The 15,859-nt window shown below is 47.7% G+C and overlaps 1 protein-coding gene, 1 long non-coding RNA gene and 1 other non-coding gene across 3 annotated transcripts in view; 1 reads left to right on the forward strand and 2 right to left on the reverse strand.

Moving 5' to 3' along the window:
• LOC119390046 (uncharacterized) overlaps window positions 1–15,859 on the reverse strand; it is a 32,458-nt gene that overhangs the window by 3,584 nt on the left and 13,015 nt on the right. Inside the window, exons 2-3 of the mRNA XM_037657567.2 lie at window positions 2,402–2,566; window positions 511–1,052 (exon numbers count right to left, since the gene is read on the reverse strand). Of these exons, the coding sequence (XP_037513495.1) occupies window positions 511–1,052; window positions 2,402–2,566 (707 nt within the window). The remainder of the gene's footprint in view (window positions 1–510; window positions 1,053–2,401; window positions 2,567–15,859) is intronic.
• Window positions 5,105–5,177, reverse strand: Trnaa-agc (transfer RNA alanine (anticodon AGC)). Its single transcript has one exon. It is a non-coding gene; the product is annotated as a tRNA-Ala (tRNA).
• On the forward strand, window positions 7,776–8,870 carry LOC125758043 (uncharacterized). The gene is made up of 2 exons (XR_007415760.1): window positions 7,776–7,987; window positions 8,716–8,870. It is a non-coding gene; the product is annotated as an uncharacterized LOC125758043 (long non-coding RNA).

The following is a 15,859-nucleotide window of genomic DNA, read 5'->3' on the forward strand; positions in this document are numbered from 1 at the left end:
ATACCGGAGTAGTTGATGGGAAAAGCAAGACCAGCAGCGCTGCTGGTGCCATCGTGTAACGGTGAGTAGAACCACAGCGCATGCAAATAACTATTTTTTTTTATTGAGCGTCACAGGTTACATACAATAAATTTCGTAGAAGCATCGGGAGCAACGCCATCATTACTGCCCAAAAACTTTTTTTCCTTTACTGTTTCGTTCGATGAGCCTGACACGTTATGCAAGACATTCTGGCTAACCTCCCTGTCCTTTCGTTTTTCTTTTCCTCCTCCTCCTCCTCCTTCTGGCGCATTGTGGCTGAACCAAATGCCCCAAGATCGATCCCCTTGCCAACGCTGCTGCTTCCGTCCACTAAAGAATGCTCCATTATTCCGCATAGGCTGCTATACGTGTGCAGACTGGCTGTTCGTGCTACGTCTTCTTATATGTGTCTGAGACTCTGAGCAGGACCTTGTTCGGTAGAGCTTAGTCGAAGACACAGCTGCTGATTAATGCCTCTCATACTCTTACCTGTTAAGGACTAGCTGGAAGCAGGAACCCTCGAGGGCGAGCTTTTCATCGCCTATGCTCACAGCCAGGGAGCGAGGTTTGGTCAGATCCAACTTGGCCTCAAAGTTAGACCACGATTCCGGAAGCACCATCGAGACGCCGTTATCTCCAAGCACGACAGCGTTGCGTCCCAGTAGTGACGCCTTCCGACAGCTTGCAGTGTTGTTCGCCTCCACAGACCAGCCGATGGCAGCGTTCTCGTGCTTGCCGGCTTCAGCGTCCATTTCCGGAACGGCTTCTTCCATAAGGTTCTCCAGCTGGTGATCCTGGGGCAGGTCCTGGACGATATGCGCCGATGGTCTTGCCTTGCGGAGAGTGTGCGTCACGTTGGGGTTCGGCGCTTCACCGTCCGCGTACCAGACGACGAGCGTCGCGTTGGGCATCACGTCGAGTAGCCACGAGAGCTGCGCCAAAGACGCCTCCACCATAGATGCCCGAACCTTGAAGGCCACGCGAGACAGGAAGGGGTACCCGCAGCTCACCAATCGTGCCATGGATTCCACCTGCATTTTAACGGGTCGCACAATTTATAGGGAAGTGCAGAGCATATGTCACAGACAGGTATCGGGTAGTAAGACTATCTCTTGAAACCAGCCTATATGTCCACTCGCTACGATAACAACAAACATTTCGACCTGTAAGTGCATGCATAGGAAACACGTCTTACTTTCTTTCTTTGTTTTTTACCCCAAACAATGAGAGAATGGAACATGCAGCTTATCTAATAATGAAGTGGATGTGTCTAAGTACGACTTTTTTTTCTTTTCGCTGATATCGATGATGAATTCTTTAAATACCATTTATATCTTTAATATGTGTTTAATTAGTATACATATGTATAAAAAGTTTTGTTTAGATATTTATTCTTATTCCTCATGTGTTCCCCACTCCCCCCCCCCACTTGGTGCCTTCATGACTATGTAGGTATGCTGTAAAAAAATAAAAATAAACTGCTTGTTCCTAATGTGAGGAAGAAGAATGGCGGCGGTTTAGCAGCTTGATTTTAAAGAGATGCCGAGCAAACATATTTTTAAAAAGGAGAAAGCGACAGGCTAGCTGTGGGGACACGAGACTATTCTAATACGCAGTGTTTGTTTACCAATGTCTTCAACAACTTGCTGTATATCTGAAGTTTACGAACGCGCGCGGGCGTCACGCCTCCTCTTCATAACTTTCTTTTCTTTTCACTGCTAATTTACCGTATATGTTTTCTTCTTTTTATTGCGATAGATGGACAGTCTCGGCTGGTTTTTGCCATCGCCGCCGTCATGCACCGTATATGTATAGGTATGTATATATATATAAGAGTCCAAAGAAAAATAATTCAGAAGAATGCTTCCGAAGCGCGGAATCGAACCAGCGACCTCTCGCTCTGCAGCGCGTGGTGCTAACCACTATGCCACAAAGTGCAGATCCTTCAGGTAGCTAACGGCTAGCGTTATATACACACCCTTTACCGCTGGCAGGACTCAGAGACGGCAGGCGCTTATAAGCGTTCCTTAATTACCAGCGAGATGGCGAGAGGAGCGCAACGGGCGCATTTAAAAGTCGTCGGCCAGCTCGCTCACTTCTTCTAATATTTGCGCAGGGAGAACCTTGCCCTTCCGCTGTCTGCTCGCTCAGTAGTTGCTGACGGGGGGGGGGGGGGTAGATGTTTCTGCAGCGTATTCTTTTTGCCCTGTCATTGTTTGTATGCCTTATTTCACAATTAATGTAGCGCGTTCGGCTTTTTGCTGCCTGTAAAGCTCTTCCACTCGCTGTATATCTGAAGTTTATGAACGCGCGCGGACGGAAGAGCAATGGTTCTTCGGTGTGCGAAGAACCATTTAATGATATCGCAGAGCATATATACCTGTCCCCAGGAGTATGCCCCTTTGGGCTTGGTGTTCCAACCCAGGGAGACGATGGCGAATGGGTGGAACGGCGAGCTCTGGCGCATGAACAGGTTCGCTTCCACGGGCGGCTTGCCAGCTGAACCGGAAAGGACGTCTGCGTGAATCCACAGGTCGACCAGGTTCTGCAAAACACGAGGAATAACACGCATGGTACTGTTGCGATTCACCGCAGTGTCATCGTACCAAAGGAAGCAACGGGAGGCCGTGAGAAGGCATAGCACTGTTCATTTGCCCACCTTCATTATTTCACTTCATTTTTCGTTATAACCATCTGGAATGGTATTTCAGGCGTTATAGCATTCTATAGCTCCCTCTCACTCTCTGGACTTGAGAAACGGAACAAAGGAACAGAAGCAAAGACAAGCAACACTAGTAATGTGCCTATAATGGCGCTACATCTACAGGGTGCCCAGCTAACTCTAGCCAGAGTTTAAACATATGCCGACGCACTCTACGACAACGTGACCAAATGCATCTTGCCGGCTATTGCATGGAGAAAGTCACACTATTTTTTGTGTTCTGCTTAATTGAATAATTATGCAAGTTTAATTAACGAACTTTTGAAGAAATGAAGCTGGGTGAAAGATTCCAGTGAGAAAGTTGTATATTTATTTGAAAAAACATCCGATTAGACCGTTTCTAACTTTCTGTCTATAAAATATTAGTGTATTTCTGCTTATTACAGATGCCCGCGAAATACAATAAAAATACCGCGTGACATGCCCGCTCGCGCGTTTATGCGCGCCGTAACTGCAATGCTCCCGCGTGCAAAGGACCGTAGAAATTGTCCGGGTGCAGAGGCGTAGCCAGAAATTTTTTTCGAGGGGGGGGGGGTTCAACCATACTTTATGTATGTTCGTGCGTGTGTTTGTATGTGTGCGTGCATATACACGCAAGCAAAACTGAAAAATTTCGGAGGGGGGGGGGTCTGAACCCCCCCCCCCCCCCCCCTTGGCTACGCCCCTGTCCGGGTGTGCTGCCGCTTCAAAGGCGACAGGGTAGCGACGATGGTGGTGGCTGTGCGATAACGCACCTGTTGGCTTGCGGCAGCACAAGCGATAACCGCTGAGTCCGCTTATCGCGCTGATGAACCGCCGCTACGCGGAATGTTAGGGAGCACTAGAACCATGGCGCGAAGAGGAGCGCAAGTGGGCATGTCCCGTCGTATATTTTTGTATTTCGCGGGCATGTGTAGTAAGCAGAAAAACACTAATACTTAATAGATAGAAAGTTAGAAACTGTTCAATCGGTCGTTTGGCAAATCCATCTACTTCGTCATCGGAATTTTTTGTCCAGCCTCGTTGCTTCAAAAATTGGTTAATTATATAGCCTAATTAATAGTGTGACTTACTTCATGCAGTAGTCAACAACCTGCCTTTGATCGCGTCGTCATTGAGTGCGTCGGCATATTTTTAAACTCTGCATGGCTAGAGTTAGCTGGGGCATCATGTGTACAGCTTTTCGCTGCGTAAATTTCAGTCATGAAATCTGTAATCAACGCAACGCCGTTTCGTTTTACTTACTTTTTTTTTCTAATACAGTACGCTTTACAAGAAAGAAAAACAAGTAATTGACAACGAAAGATTAGTATTACATATCTATAAGTGCCAAATGGAACTGCTGTGCAGGTTACAGATGTTTTTATGACAGGAACACACAGACAATAAATTGTTGAAGCAGGCTCAATCATATATTAGTTCTGTTTTCCTTATTTTTTGAGAATTTTTCTTAAAGTGGGCCTCAATAGCCACACCAGCCATGGCTATTTAAATGTGTGATGGTTCTGTGATGTAACCCATGCTTCAGAACATCTCGGCAGCGACTTGAAACATGGTCTCTCGATAAAAGCACATGTAGGTGTGTTCCCTTGAGTGCACACATTATTATTATTATTATTATTATTATTATTATTATTATTATTATTATTATTATTATTATTATTATTATTATTATTATTATTATTATTATTATTATTATTATTATTATTTGATATGCATGCACAAACGCACAAGGCCACAGGGGAAATAGAGAGGGAGCAGGCTGGCAACTGCCACCAAGAGGGGGGGGGGTGATTCTTAAAAGGAAGAAGAAAATGAAAATGAAAATTGGGTGTGGAGTGCACGATAACTGTCTCTCAAGTGAGGACACCTCAACCGATACACTCACGGGGGATTGGGGAATGAAGAGACAGTGCCAACGCGCCTACTCTTTCGGGAGGAGGGAAGGACAGAGGAAAGGAAGATGGGATGAGAGGAAGAGGAAATAAGATAAGGAATTAAAAAAAATGGTGAAGACTAGGACAAAATACGTGCGAAGAAGTTGCAGTACGCTCTCGCCACCGCAAGCGCCTTTATTTATCTGCAAAATAGAACAGCACGAAGGGCGGGACGAAAGACACATTAACCACAGGACGAGTACAGCACTCGTCTTGTGGTTAATGTGTCTTTCGTCCCGTCCTTAGTGCTGTTCTATTTTGCAAATGTCGCACCAACTTGCCCAGACGAAGTCTTTGCTAAGCTTTATTTAGCTCTTGTCGGTCGCAATGACGCTCAAAACTACGTTCGCTTAACAAACAGGCGGCCGTGGTTTAACACTACTTACTTAAGCACGATTACATTAAATAAAAAAAAAACTTTGGGGACGAAAAAAAAAAAAAGCAGTGGAGGTGCGGGGTATCGATCCCCGTACCTCTCGCATGCTAAGCGAGCGCTCTACCATCTGAGCTACACCCCCGACAGGCGCTGAGGCAAAAATAGAATGAGGACTTCCGCAAGGCTTTCTCCAGTGCAGGTAGTGGCAGGCTTTTGCCCATGCTTTTATTGGTCTCAGCGCTTAAAGCTCTCTGTCACACTGGGCAGTAATGGAATTACAGTAATTAAATACTTTTGCTGTAATTATTAATGTAATGAATGGTTTTTGTGGCCTGGTAATTTAGTATTGTAATTAATTCCTTCGAGCGAGTAATTTCAAGAAAATTACTCATTACTTTCCCTCTTACTTTTGACCGGAATATAGCATGTCCGCTTCCCTTGTGGAATAAAAAATTTGTCCGAAAAAGGAAAGAAATGTATCAAAGACAAGTTAATCTGAGCTCGAACCCTAAAGCATCGGGAAGTTGAACAGAGTTGTACATAAAGTGTGCATGAGTGAGTGCATGAATGATGAACTTTTAAAAGTAATTTCGCAGTAATTTCATTACTTTTCAAAAGTAACAGTAATATAAGGTAATTACTTTTGGCCATGTGTACCTTGTAACGTAACTAATTACATTTAAGACAATTTTATGAAAGCTATTTATTAGTCATTAAATTTCATTACATCATAGGGGTGATATGGCAGGGTTCTATTTGGTGTCGCAGAAGTCTGTTGCCAGACTCGGGGGTCAATGTTGCCAGACTGCCGCCAGATTTGGCGGATAAATTTGCCCCTGCGGTTTCAGCTTTCCCGTAAGGCTTCTGTGTCATCCGCGGTGCATTTCGAAAGTGCCTGTGCGACATCGGCCGTTTTAATGAGCGGAACGAACGGACCCCGCGTGTTGCAGAAGTCGGGACGCGTTTTTTCGCTGCGTGCGCTGTGCAATTAAGATATCTGACTCGAAGTAGGGAATCCAAGCGCAACGACTCGTTTGAGTCCACGTACGCGTAAGGGAAACTGAATTAATCGCAGAAGCCCGGATACGCGTGTGCGCCGTGTTGCAATACATCGGACTCGTGTCCCCGAAGTACAGATTATCTCCGTAGCTGTGCGTGCCGTGTCGACCGAGGCGAACCGAGGCCGCCTTCTGACTGGCGACAATGTTCCCCCCAGGCGCCGCAACAACTACGGTGGTGTGTCAGACAAGGGCCCGTGGATTTTCGGCATGCTGTACGTGTCCACGAAGGAGCTAAGGCTGTTCAAGGTCGACAAAAGAGACGCGGCCACCCTTGGTCCTCTGATCGCAAAGAACGTTCTTCCCGGCACGACGGTGTTCAGTGACGAGTGGGCCGCATACCGGTGCATACCCGGCCTCGTGAATGCCAATCCCAGGTGAAAATGTGCAACTGGGAATCCAACTGGTTTCAACTGGTGTTAACTGGGATCAAATGGTCCCAGTTGCAGTCCAACTGGCCCCAGTTGGAAACCAATGGGTCCCAGTTGATTCCAGTTGCAACTGGTTCCAGTTAGCAGCTGGTCCCAGTTACAACTCAACTGGTTCCAGTTGATTCCAGTTGCAACTGGTTCCAGTTAGCAGCTGTCCCAGTTACAACTCAACTGGTCCCAGTTGATTCCAGTTGCAACTGGTTCCAGTTAGCAGCTGTCCCAGTTACAACTCAACTGGCCACCAATGGGAACCATGACCAGTTGAACTGGAAGCAGCGGGTCCCAGTTGGAAACCCTAACCAGTTATATTGGAAGCAAGTGGTCCCAATTGTGCGCTGCCTAAGGGGGTGTTTTACCGAAAATAATGAAAATAGGTGTTTTTCTCGAATAGTCAGGCCTTCACCAAGTGCCCCCCCCCCAAAAAAAAAAAAAAGATTCCTGGCTATGGGCCTGATATCCAGGCTCCAAATAAACAGTGATTCCGCTTCATTACCCGCGGTTGAGCAGAGCACTCGATCGGCTTCTCATGTTGAAACGAAGATCATGATCGAGCGAGGGTGACGAGACACACGTGGCGCAACGAAAGGGTTTTTCAGCGCCGCTTTACCGTTCGGAAATACTTACCGTCGTGGTTGGCACGTAGCTTTTCTAATCATGCCACTTTGATAATCTACTCACGTTAACGTACGCTGTCAGCAACTCGCGCGGCTATAATGTTATTGAAAAACTGCGTGTCTACCACGACAGTACAGTGTCTCCGTACCTGCCCTGCGGTAAACAGGCACTGGTAAAGCACGCTAAAGAAAAATGTGCAAACGCACGATGCTTGCGAATGAATCGACGACACAGCAGCGCCTAAATAGCGAAGGTGTTGTTAAACACCATAGAGTAATAACATAGAAACTGCCATGAGACCGCAACCGGCATAGAAACAGCCGATTGACCAAAAAAGTGAACCGGTGCGCGACGTGGCGCCAGAGATGCTGCGTGGTAATTGTTATGAACTTTTTCACGTTCCTTGCTTCTACAGAATGTCCGAACCTTAAAAAGAAGCCTTGAATAATATTTAAATTTTACAGCAATTTATGCTAAGCAAGACAAGTAGCGCTATAAAAATACAGGAGAAAATAATGTGGTGCAAATCAGGTGCAAACGTCGTGCGTCCGGCGCGCCATCCGCGCTCGCCCGATACGAAGACAAGCCGAGCTTGCGGCCAAGCCAGCCAAGCTAAGCCAAATAGTTAATAACTCTGCGCACGCTTTGTGTAATCTCGACACGTAAGCCTGCTTACACGGTGTTTGGTTTAGTGTATTTCCGCGACGAGAACGTGAAGGCTATGTTCAACGTGCACCATAAGAACTCAGCCACAAATGTCTTGGATTATGACTCTACAAAGTGGCACCAAGAATAATGGCAAGACGAGCAACAAGCTTACGTCAAGGCCCATGTGCTCCGATTGTTCGGTGAGTTGAGTGCATGGTATTTACTCTTATTTAGTCTTTGTTTGATATTGCCCTTATTTTTTGTATTAAAAACGTGGAACGAAGCAGAAAGATCGGGAAAACAAGTCCCTCGTCCTCCGTCTCTGGTATCTGATGACAGCGAGACCAGCGAGGTTGAATTATTGCACACATATATTGTTGCAGTTTGTTGTTGTGTTTGACTCTATGCACAAAGAAACATAAGCGTAGATCAGAGCTGAAGGACCGGTGCCCTGCTCGTGAGTGTAGTTGAAGTCTCGCAAACCCTTTGTGTACTTTATGCTGCGTGTGTGTTGAGCCAAAAACGCGTTTATCGCCTCTTAATAAAACGCTCTAGTCGATGCGGTGTGTGCGTTGGCGTGCGCACCAATCGGCTTATCAAACTTGTTCAACATAACATCATAAGAACGATATAATTCGTTACAAAATGTGCGTAACATATGTTCATTGGTGCGGTTTATTAATGCTGTTGGCTTAATTGCATAAGCATGTAACGTGCAGCACGTGTTTTAGCCAACTCATTGCAGCCTGACTGCTGTGTTGGGCTTGCAACGATATGGAAACTAGGCTGCCTTGACTACAGTCTGGATAATTTTTGGTCTGGATAATTTTTCACTGTACCCCCAACTTTGTACACATTGCTATCAAAGTTAAAGTTCAATAAAGAAGTGTTACAGTTTTTCTGATTTCATGGCTCTGTTTATTTTCAGAATTTTGGAGGCATTTCCTCGAGTGCCGCTGCAGCTGCCCAGAAGAAAGTGACACAAGACATAGTTGCCTTGGCAAAATGGTCGCCGACATCATGAAGGGCCAGCATAAGCATTTGTAGTTTTGATTATGAAAATATATTTGAACGTATGCCTCATTCATCCACTGTGATTATCATTGCATGGGCGCTGCTATATTGCAGGCCTTCTGCATGACGACGGGACACCCATGAAACACTTACTCAAGGCTAATTCTAATAGGGCAAAAAAGGACAATAGGACAAGCGGGCAAAAAACAATGACAAGCTGGGACCAGCTGCAGTGGGGAAACAACTGGGACCAGCTGCAGTGGGGAAACAACTGGGACCAGCTGCAGTGGGGAAGCAACTGGGACCAGTTGCAGTGGGTCCCAACTGGGATCAGCTGGGACCAGTTGCAGTGGGGACCCAACTGGTCCCCACTGGGAATTGTTCCATAAACCATTTGAACTGGGACCAGTTGGGACCAGTTGCATTCCCAGTTGCAAATTTTCACCTGGGATGGGACGCCGCTAAACCTCGACTGGCACACCGTGAACCACAGCGTCAACTTCATCGACCCTGCAACAGGCGTCAACACGCAACGCATCGAAAGCGAGTGGCAGAAAGCAAAACGACGACTCGTTCGCAACGGCAACAAAACGACCCCCGCTCTGATGCGTTCTCACCTCGCCTGGCTGTGGTGGAGGTCCGTGAACGCACGTCCCAACGTGAAGGACAAGTTCCGTCGGCTCATCGAGGCAATCGCACGCCGGTATCCCCTTTGAAGACGATAGTGCGACAAATGCAGATTGATCAACCTGCTGTGTGCGTTTTTTTGTTTTGTTTTCATTCGTCTTTGTTACTTTTTGATAGCGCTCTTTCAAGCCCGGAGAAAATAAACACGCATTAATTGGAATTTTGGTTGTTTGTGGTTATTGTGGGTGGAGCCCCTCTTCCACGTAGGGCCCCCCATTTACAGTTCCACGAGTCGCGCGCCTCCCACCACCAGCTCAGACCTAGCAGTGTCGTCCAGCAGCGGCGATAAAGCAGCCTACGGGCGTAGCTAGCACTGATATATGCGACGTGCATCAATTCTCCAGCCGTGGTATGTATGTTTCATACTCGTCGAGCGATGCGATCGGAAGTGTGAACGTCGTTGGGCATCGTCGACACGGCACGCACAGCTACGGAGATAATCCGTACTTCGGGGACACGAGTCCGATGTATTGCAACACGGCGCACACGCGTGTCCGGGCTTCTGCAGTTTCCCTTACGCGTACGTCGACTCAAACGAGTCGTTGCGCTTGGATTCCCTACTTCGAGTCAGATATCTTAATTGTACGGCGCACGCAGCGAAAAAACGCGTCCCGACTTCTGCAACACGCGGGGTCCGTTCGTTCCGCTCATTAAAACGGCCGATGTCGCACAGGCACTTTCGAACTGCACCGCGGATGACACAGAAGCCTTACGGGAAAGCTGAAACCGCAGGGGCAAATTTATCTGCCAAATCTGGCGGCAGTCTGGCAACATTGACCCCCGAGTCTGGCAACAGACTTCTGCGACACCAAATTAACCAAATAGAACCCTGCCGGTGATATTGCCATCTCTGCTCTCTGTTTAATTGAATACATATTCTGGACAAATATTGTGCACGCCAATCACTATCACATAGGCGTTGTGTATTAACGCGGTAGCGTTAGAGAGCTCGTGTCGCAGAAATTCCGCTGTCGGCGTCGGCACCGTTGGTTGTGAGCGAAAAATCATCCGTGAGCGAAAAATCGAGAAAGTAGCAAATAAAATAAACGATAAAACCTTCGGTCCCAATGAGGATCGAACCCGGGCCGTTCGGCGTGGCAAGCAGGTGTCTTACCACAAAGCCACGATGTTGCTTGCAGCTGCTTCGGACAAAAACACTACATAAATGTCATGTAGTGAAAGGAGTCTCGACGCATTTTGTTCGGCAGGTGTCACGACGAAAACGAGCCCATACGGTAGGCGCATTCGCGAGGCCATCAAACTACGTCGAAAAACGCCGGGATAGTGCAGCCATCGCCGCTAAATACACACATGAACTTTCAAACAGCTCTAAAAATGGACAACTATGTCCATCTAGAGGAAAACATATCAAGCCAACGCAGCAAACGCTAGATGATGTGCTGCCATCTGTGAGGCATTGTGAGAAATATGCCTCGCCTTTTTATGGCTTCCGAGAGGGCCGGCGCGCGGCGTATATCTTGGAGGCCATGCGACTCTTGCTTTCGATCGAAAGCCTGTAAAATTCGCGCGCGTGCGTGCGTGTGTGTGTGTAACAATACACATTAATAAGTATGCACTTAGTGGTTGAAGTGCGCACTAGGGGCCGGATTTCGCTATCGCGTTCAACTCTTAAAGGCGAAGCTTAAGGGTCCCCCAATTTTTTTCTCAGGTATGCCGGCAAAACACGAAACATGCGCTGTTGGCGCCATCTGCATTCAGGTGCGTGAAGTGCGTGGGTTCGCTCACGGCCACCTGGATCGGGGCGCGCGGCGGTGTTGCTCCGGCCGTCCCATTCGGACGGAGGAGGCGTAATTGCAGAAAGGGGCGTGACCGCTCCTTTCGCCGCACCGCGGCGCGCGCCTACTACCCCTCCATTCCTTTGCGCTCTATGCGGGAAGGTTTGCGGCGCCTTGAAGATATCGCTGTAGAGTAACCGTGAGTTAGCATAGCACTTCCCCCACCCTCACAAAAAGCACATAAAAGGATGAATGGCGGCTATCGCTATATTCTTTATTTTTTTATTTTTTTTTTGTGTGTGCGCGCCAGTCCTTGTCGTGATGATGGTGACCGAAGCGAAAACACCCGCGAGTAACATTTCAAGAAAATTGTTTTGGTGTTCTTAAGTGCAGCATATCAGCATAACGTAATCTTTCTTGGTGTTGACTTACAGTAAGGCACGCAGCGGTACGGCACGTTTCTGAAAAACACGGTAAATGAGGCAAGCGAGTGAAAAACTCGCAGCTACAGCTAACAGGCGTAACCTCGTGGTACGCAGACTAAAAACAAATTACTTGCCTGAAGTCAATGTGGTATGACAATGTGAAACATCTAAAGAGAGAAAACGTATATTCACGTCTTTTTTTATTGTGAAAAAGTCGCAGCTACAGCTAACAGGCGTAACCTCGTGGAACGCAGACTAAAAAACAAATTACTTGCCTGAAGTCAATGTGGTATGACAATGTGAAACATCTAAAGAGAGAAAACTTAAATTCACGTCTTTTTTTATTGTGAAAAAGTCGCAGCTACAGCTAACAGGCGTAACCTCGTGGAACGCAGACTAAAAAACAAATTACTTGCCTGAAGTCAATGTGGTATGACAATGTGAAACATCTAAAGAGAGAAAACTTATATTCACGTCTTTCTTTTATTGTGTGTTACGTATTAACACGTTAATTAGTGCAGACCGTTAGAGGCGTTTATTTCCGTCTTACATGTGCACTCTGCCCGTAATTAATTCAGATAGAGTTAAACGCCTCTATAAACTGCCCGTTCGCATTAAATACGACACGCACCAACACACCAGAAAAACAATTGATGCGTTTTGTTAGAACACGCACAAAAAATAAGAAAAAAAAAGCAGAGCAATACTAGCGAGAAACGTCCGCAACCGACCTACGGCCGTCGGTAAATCGACGCTTATGTAACGTCGGGCCTTGGTCAACCCGGGAGCGGCATGCACTCGGCATCGTCGGCCACGGTGGACGGGCCTACATCGGGTGCCGACGCAGGCCCACATGAGGCCAATGTCAATCCCCAAGACCGGCCCTACATTGGTTGCCAAGGTTGAGCCAACGACAGTGCAGTTGGCCAGCGACGTCAGGCCGACATTTTGCCAAGGATAAAATGTTGCTTGGGAAACGGGCTCTTTCATGCTGTCGCGTTAAAACGACAATTCGATACCAAAACGAGAGAAAGTGGCCATTGCGCGACCGACTCTTAGCTAATTCGCAGGCGACAAGCGTCACTCATCGCTTCCGCGTTCAAATTCGCCTACATGCGGCCTGCGCTTAAATAAGAACGTCGCATTCACATCACTGCATGTCGTATCGTGGGAACTTCAGAATGCAAAGAGACGTGCCCATATCAAAATGTTGCCTATCATCGGCAAGGAGAAAACGACTACAGCATTATCATTACCGCAATTGTTTTCCAGCAACGTGATGCTCTTAAGACAGCGCTCGACCGCAGAAGATAGCTATGCAGTGCCGACGACGACAAAATGTATTTCCTTTAGAAAGAAGCATGGCGCGCGCCGGTCCAGGCGGCCGTGGGAGAAACGATTGCCAAAACAAAGAATGAGAAGCACGGAAAATCACGTACTCGGCACAATATATGTGTTATGGCACTTATGTAGCGGCCGTGGTCATATGGCACATGAACGCGCCGCGCCACACGAAGTCTCTTAAGCACGCTGCTTGGCTCTATCTCGATTGTAACATGCTACAGAGAACACTCACTGTGTAAAGCCCGATTAACATTACATAATAGCGTACCTTGATTCCAGTCACCACGTGCACGATGTCCAGTGTGCATTTTTCCAAACACATCTGCGGCTGTCTACGGCGCGGTCAGCGCGGCATCATTCGCAAGGGGGTAGGAGGAGAGCGCCGCGTCGCGGCGCGCGTCTGAACTACCTCAATTACAACTTTTCAAAGGGGCGCGCGCCGAATGGGACGGCCGGAGCAACACCGCCGCGCGCCCCGATCCAGGTGGCCGTGGTTCGCTCATGGCCTCCGAGACGGCGTGCCGGCACGCAATCTCGAAGGCCATGGTTCGCTCAAGGCCGCTTGGATCGGCGCGCGTGGCGGGGTTGCCGCCGCGCATGTCGATCCATGCGGCCGTAGTCCGCTTCTGCAGTATCGTCAAATAATGCTCGCACGTTCTTCGTTCGTAGCATAAGCCAATCAAGCGGTTGCGTAAAGGCTTGCAGTTGAATTGGTTGGTTGGTTGGTTGGTTGGTTGGTTGGTTGGTTGGTTGGTAACAACTTTATTGATAGTCCTAAGTTATTGCTTCTTTTTTTTGTTTTTAACAGCGGAGCTCTTTGAGCTTGGCAAACCCCCGGTTTGCCTCGACAAGAAACTATCATCATCATGGACAAACCGCGCTCTCTTCATCCTCTTCTAACTCGCTCACCGAACCCGTGCGCCCGGCACGCGCTCTCCCGCTGCGTCGATTTCTCCGGCGTGGGATGCAATAACTCGGATGGGCGAGAGAAAGAGAGAGAGAAACAAAAAATAGAAAGAGAAATAGAGAGAAAGAAAGGGAAGAAAGAGAAAGAAGATACAAAGACATAGAAACAAATAGACAGAGAGGAAGAGATTGAAAGAAACAGACCCAAACAAGAGATAGGAAAAAAACAGAGAGCAAGACAGAAAGAAAAAGAAAGAAAGAGGAAGCGAAAATAGAGAGAGAGAGAGAAAACGAAAGGGAAGAAAGAGACAAAAAAGATAGAAAGAGCGAGATATTGAGAGAAAGAAAAAAATCGAAAGAAACACAGACAATAAGAAAGAGATAGAAAAACAAAGAGAGAGATAAAGAGAAAGAAATATATCAATAAAGAGAAACAAGGAGGGCCACCCAGCTCCGCTATTGGTTCCAGCCTTGCGCCCCTAGTGCAAGCTACGCACTGATGTATGTCAGTTCTTGGTTCACTGACTTAATTAATTTGTATTGATTTGAAAATTCAACATTGACATTTTTGTTTACGCTATTATCACTCCCGCTGCTTTTTAGTCTCTTCTGGGCTAGGATTTCTTAGGTATTGTTTTTATCGGAACTTCAACTAGCCTTCGGCTACAGGTCCGACAAGTGTTTGTTATCTGCGTATAGAAAATGAAACAAACATATGATTTGATTTGAAGGAAAAAAAAAATTAGATGGTTGCGCGTGCCTGCGTCTCTTTCTGCATTTAGACGCAAGGTCTATAGGCAATCCCCAATGCTTTGCCGCTGAAACGTTGGCCAAAAGAGCCAGTAAAGGAAGGCAAAAAGAAGTTTCCCGCAACGGTGATGTTGTTGTTCTCGTTTCCTCTGCTATGGCTCATACCCACCCTGGGGGATTGGCAAAGAATTGATTGTATGAATTTGTCGCCGTCCGCCATAGTGGGTAGGAGCCAGCTCTAAGGAACAAGCAAGCAAGCTGCCATTTTAGTGCTTCTGTCGAGATCGCGAACGACAGCATGTCAACGTCGGATCTGATAGGAAACGCCGATAGCTCAGAAAGCGAGGATGAAGACTACGTTCCATCGGCCGAAGACAGCGACACCTCCGACTGTGACGCGGAGACCGAGAGTGACGATGGAGAGCGACCTGTCGCTACGACCCGCCGGAAGCAGCTGAAGGGAAAGAAGGAGGAGGTCACGTCGCGTCCGGGAGGCAAAGGAGGCACCGTCTGCGACGCAAACGAAGACGTGGCACGGGATGACACAAGTAACGTGGTCTGGGGCAAGGAGGGCGCGAAGGAAGCCGACGACAGCGTTGTCCAAGAGGAGAAAGCGAAAGCGGACCTTCTTCGCTTCGACTTCACGCGAGACGTCGACAACGTTCCCAAGAAACGGGCTGCCGTTCCAGACTCCGGAGAAGCGTGTACCTCAGGCGCTACTTCACTGGTCGCTGCAGTACCCGAGAAAAGGGTCAGAATCACTCAGCTGCTGGACTTTGCGGGTGAAGTCGTCGAGGTCGACAAGGAGGTGGCGGCGGACTCGAACGAAGCGCTCTTGCTCGAGAAACACGAAGGAGCAGGAGATGCCAAGCCGACAAACGCACTTGCTCTCAGGAAGTCGGTAGGAGTGGCGAGTGTCTTGAATCGACTGATGAACTAGAAGCAAAAGATGAACACACCGGAGAAATGGAAGCGCGACTGGGACAGCTACAAGTGGAGCGAGGGCATCGCGGAAGACCTGCTGAACCACAACAAAGGCAAGGACGGCTACCTCGAGAGGCAAGCGTTCCTGCAAAGGACCGACGAGCGACAGTTTGAGGTCGAAAAAGGACTGCGCGACAAGAACAGATCGACCCATCGCACTTAGGCGAGAATTGCACTGATACATTTTTTGTTCCAGTTTGTTCATTCCACTCACATTGTCGAGAAT

Source organism: Rhipicephalus sanguineus, chromosome 4 (genome assembly GCF_013339695.2).
Source record: "Rhipicephalus sanguineus isolate Rsan-2018 chromosome 4, BIME_Rsan_1.4, whole genome shotgun sequence".
NCBI lineage: Eukaryota > Metazoa > Arthropoda > Arachnida > Ixodida > Ixodidae > Rhipicephalus > Rhipicephalus sanguineus.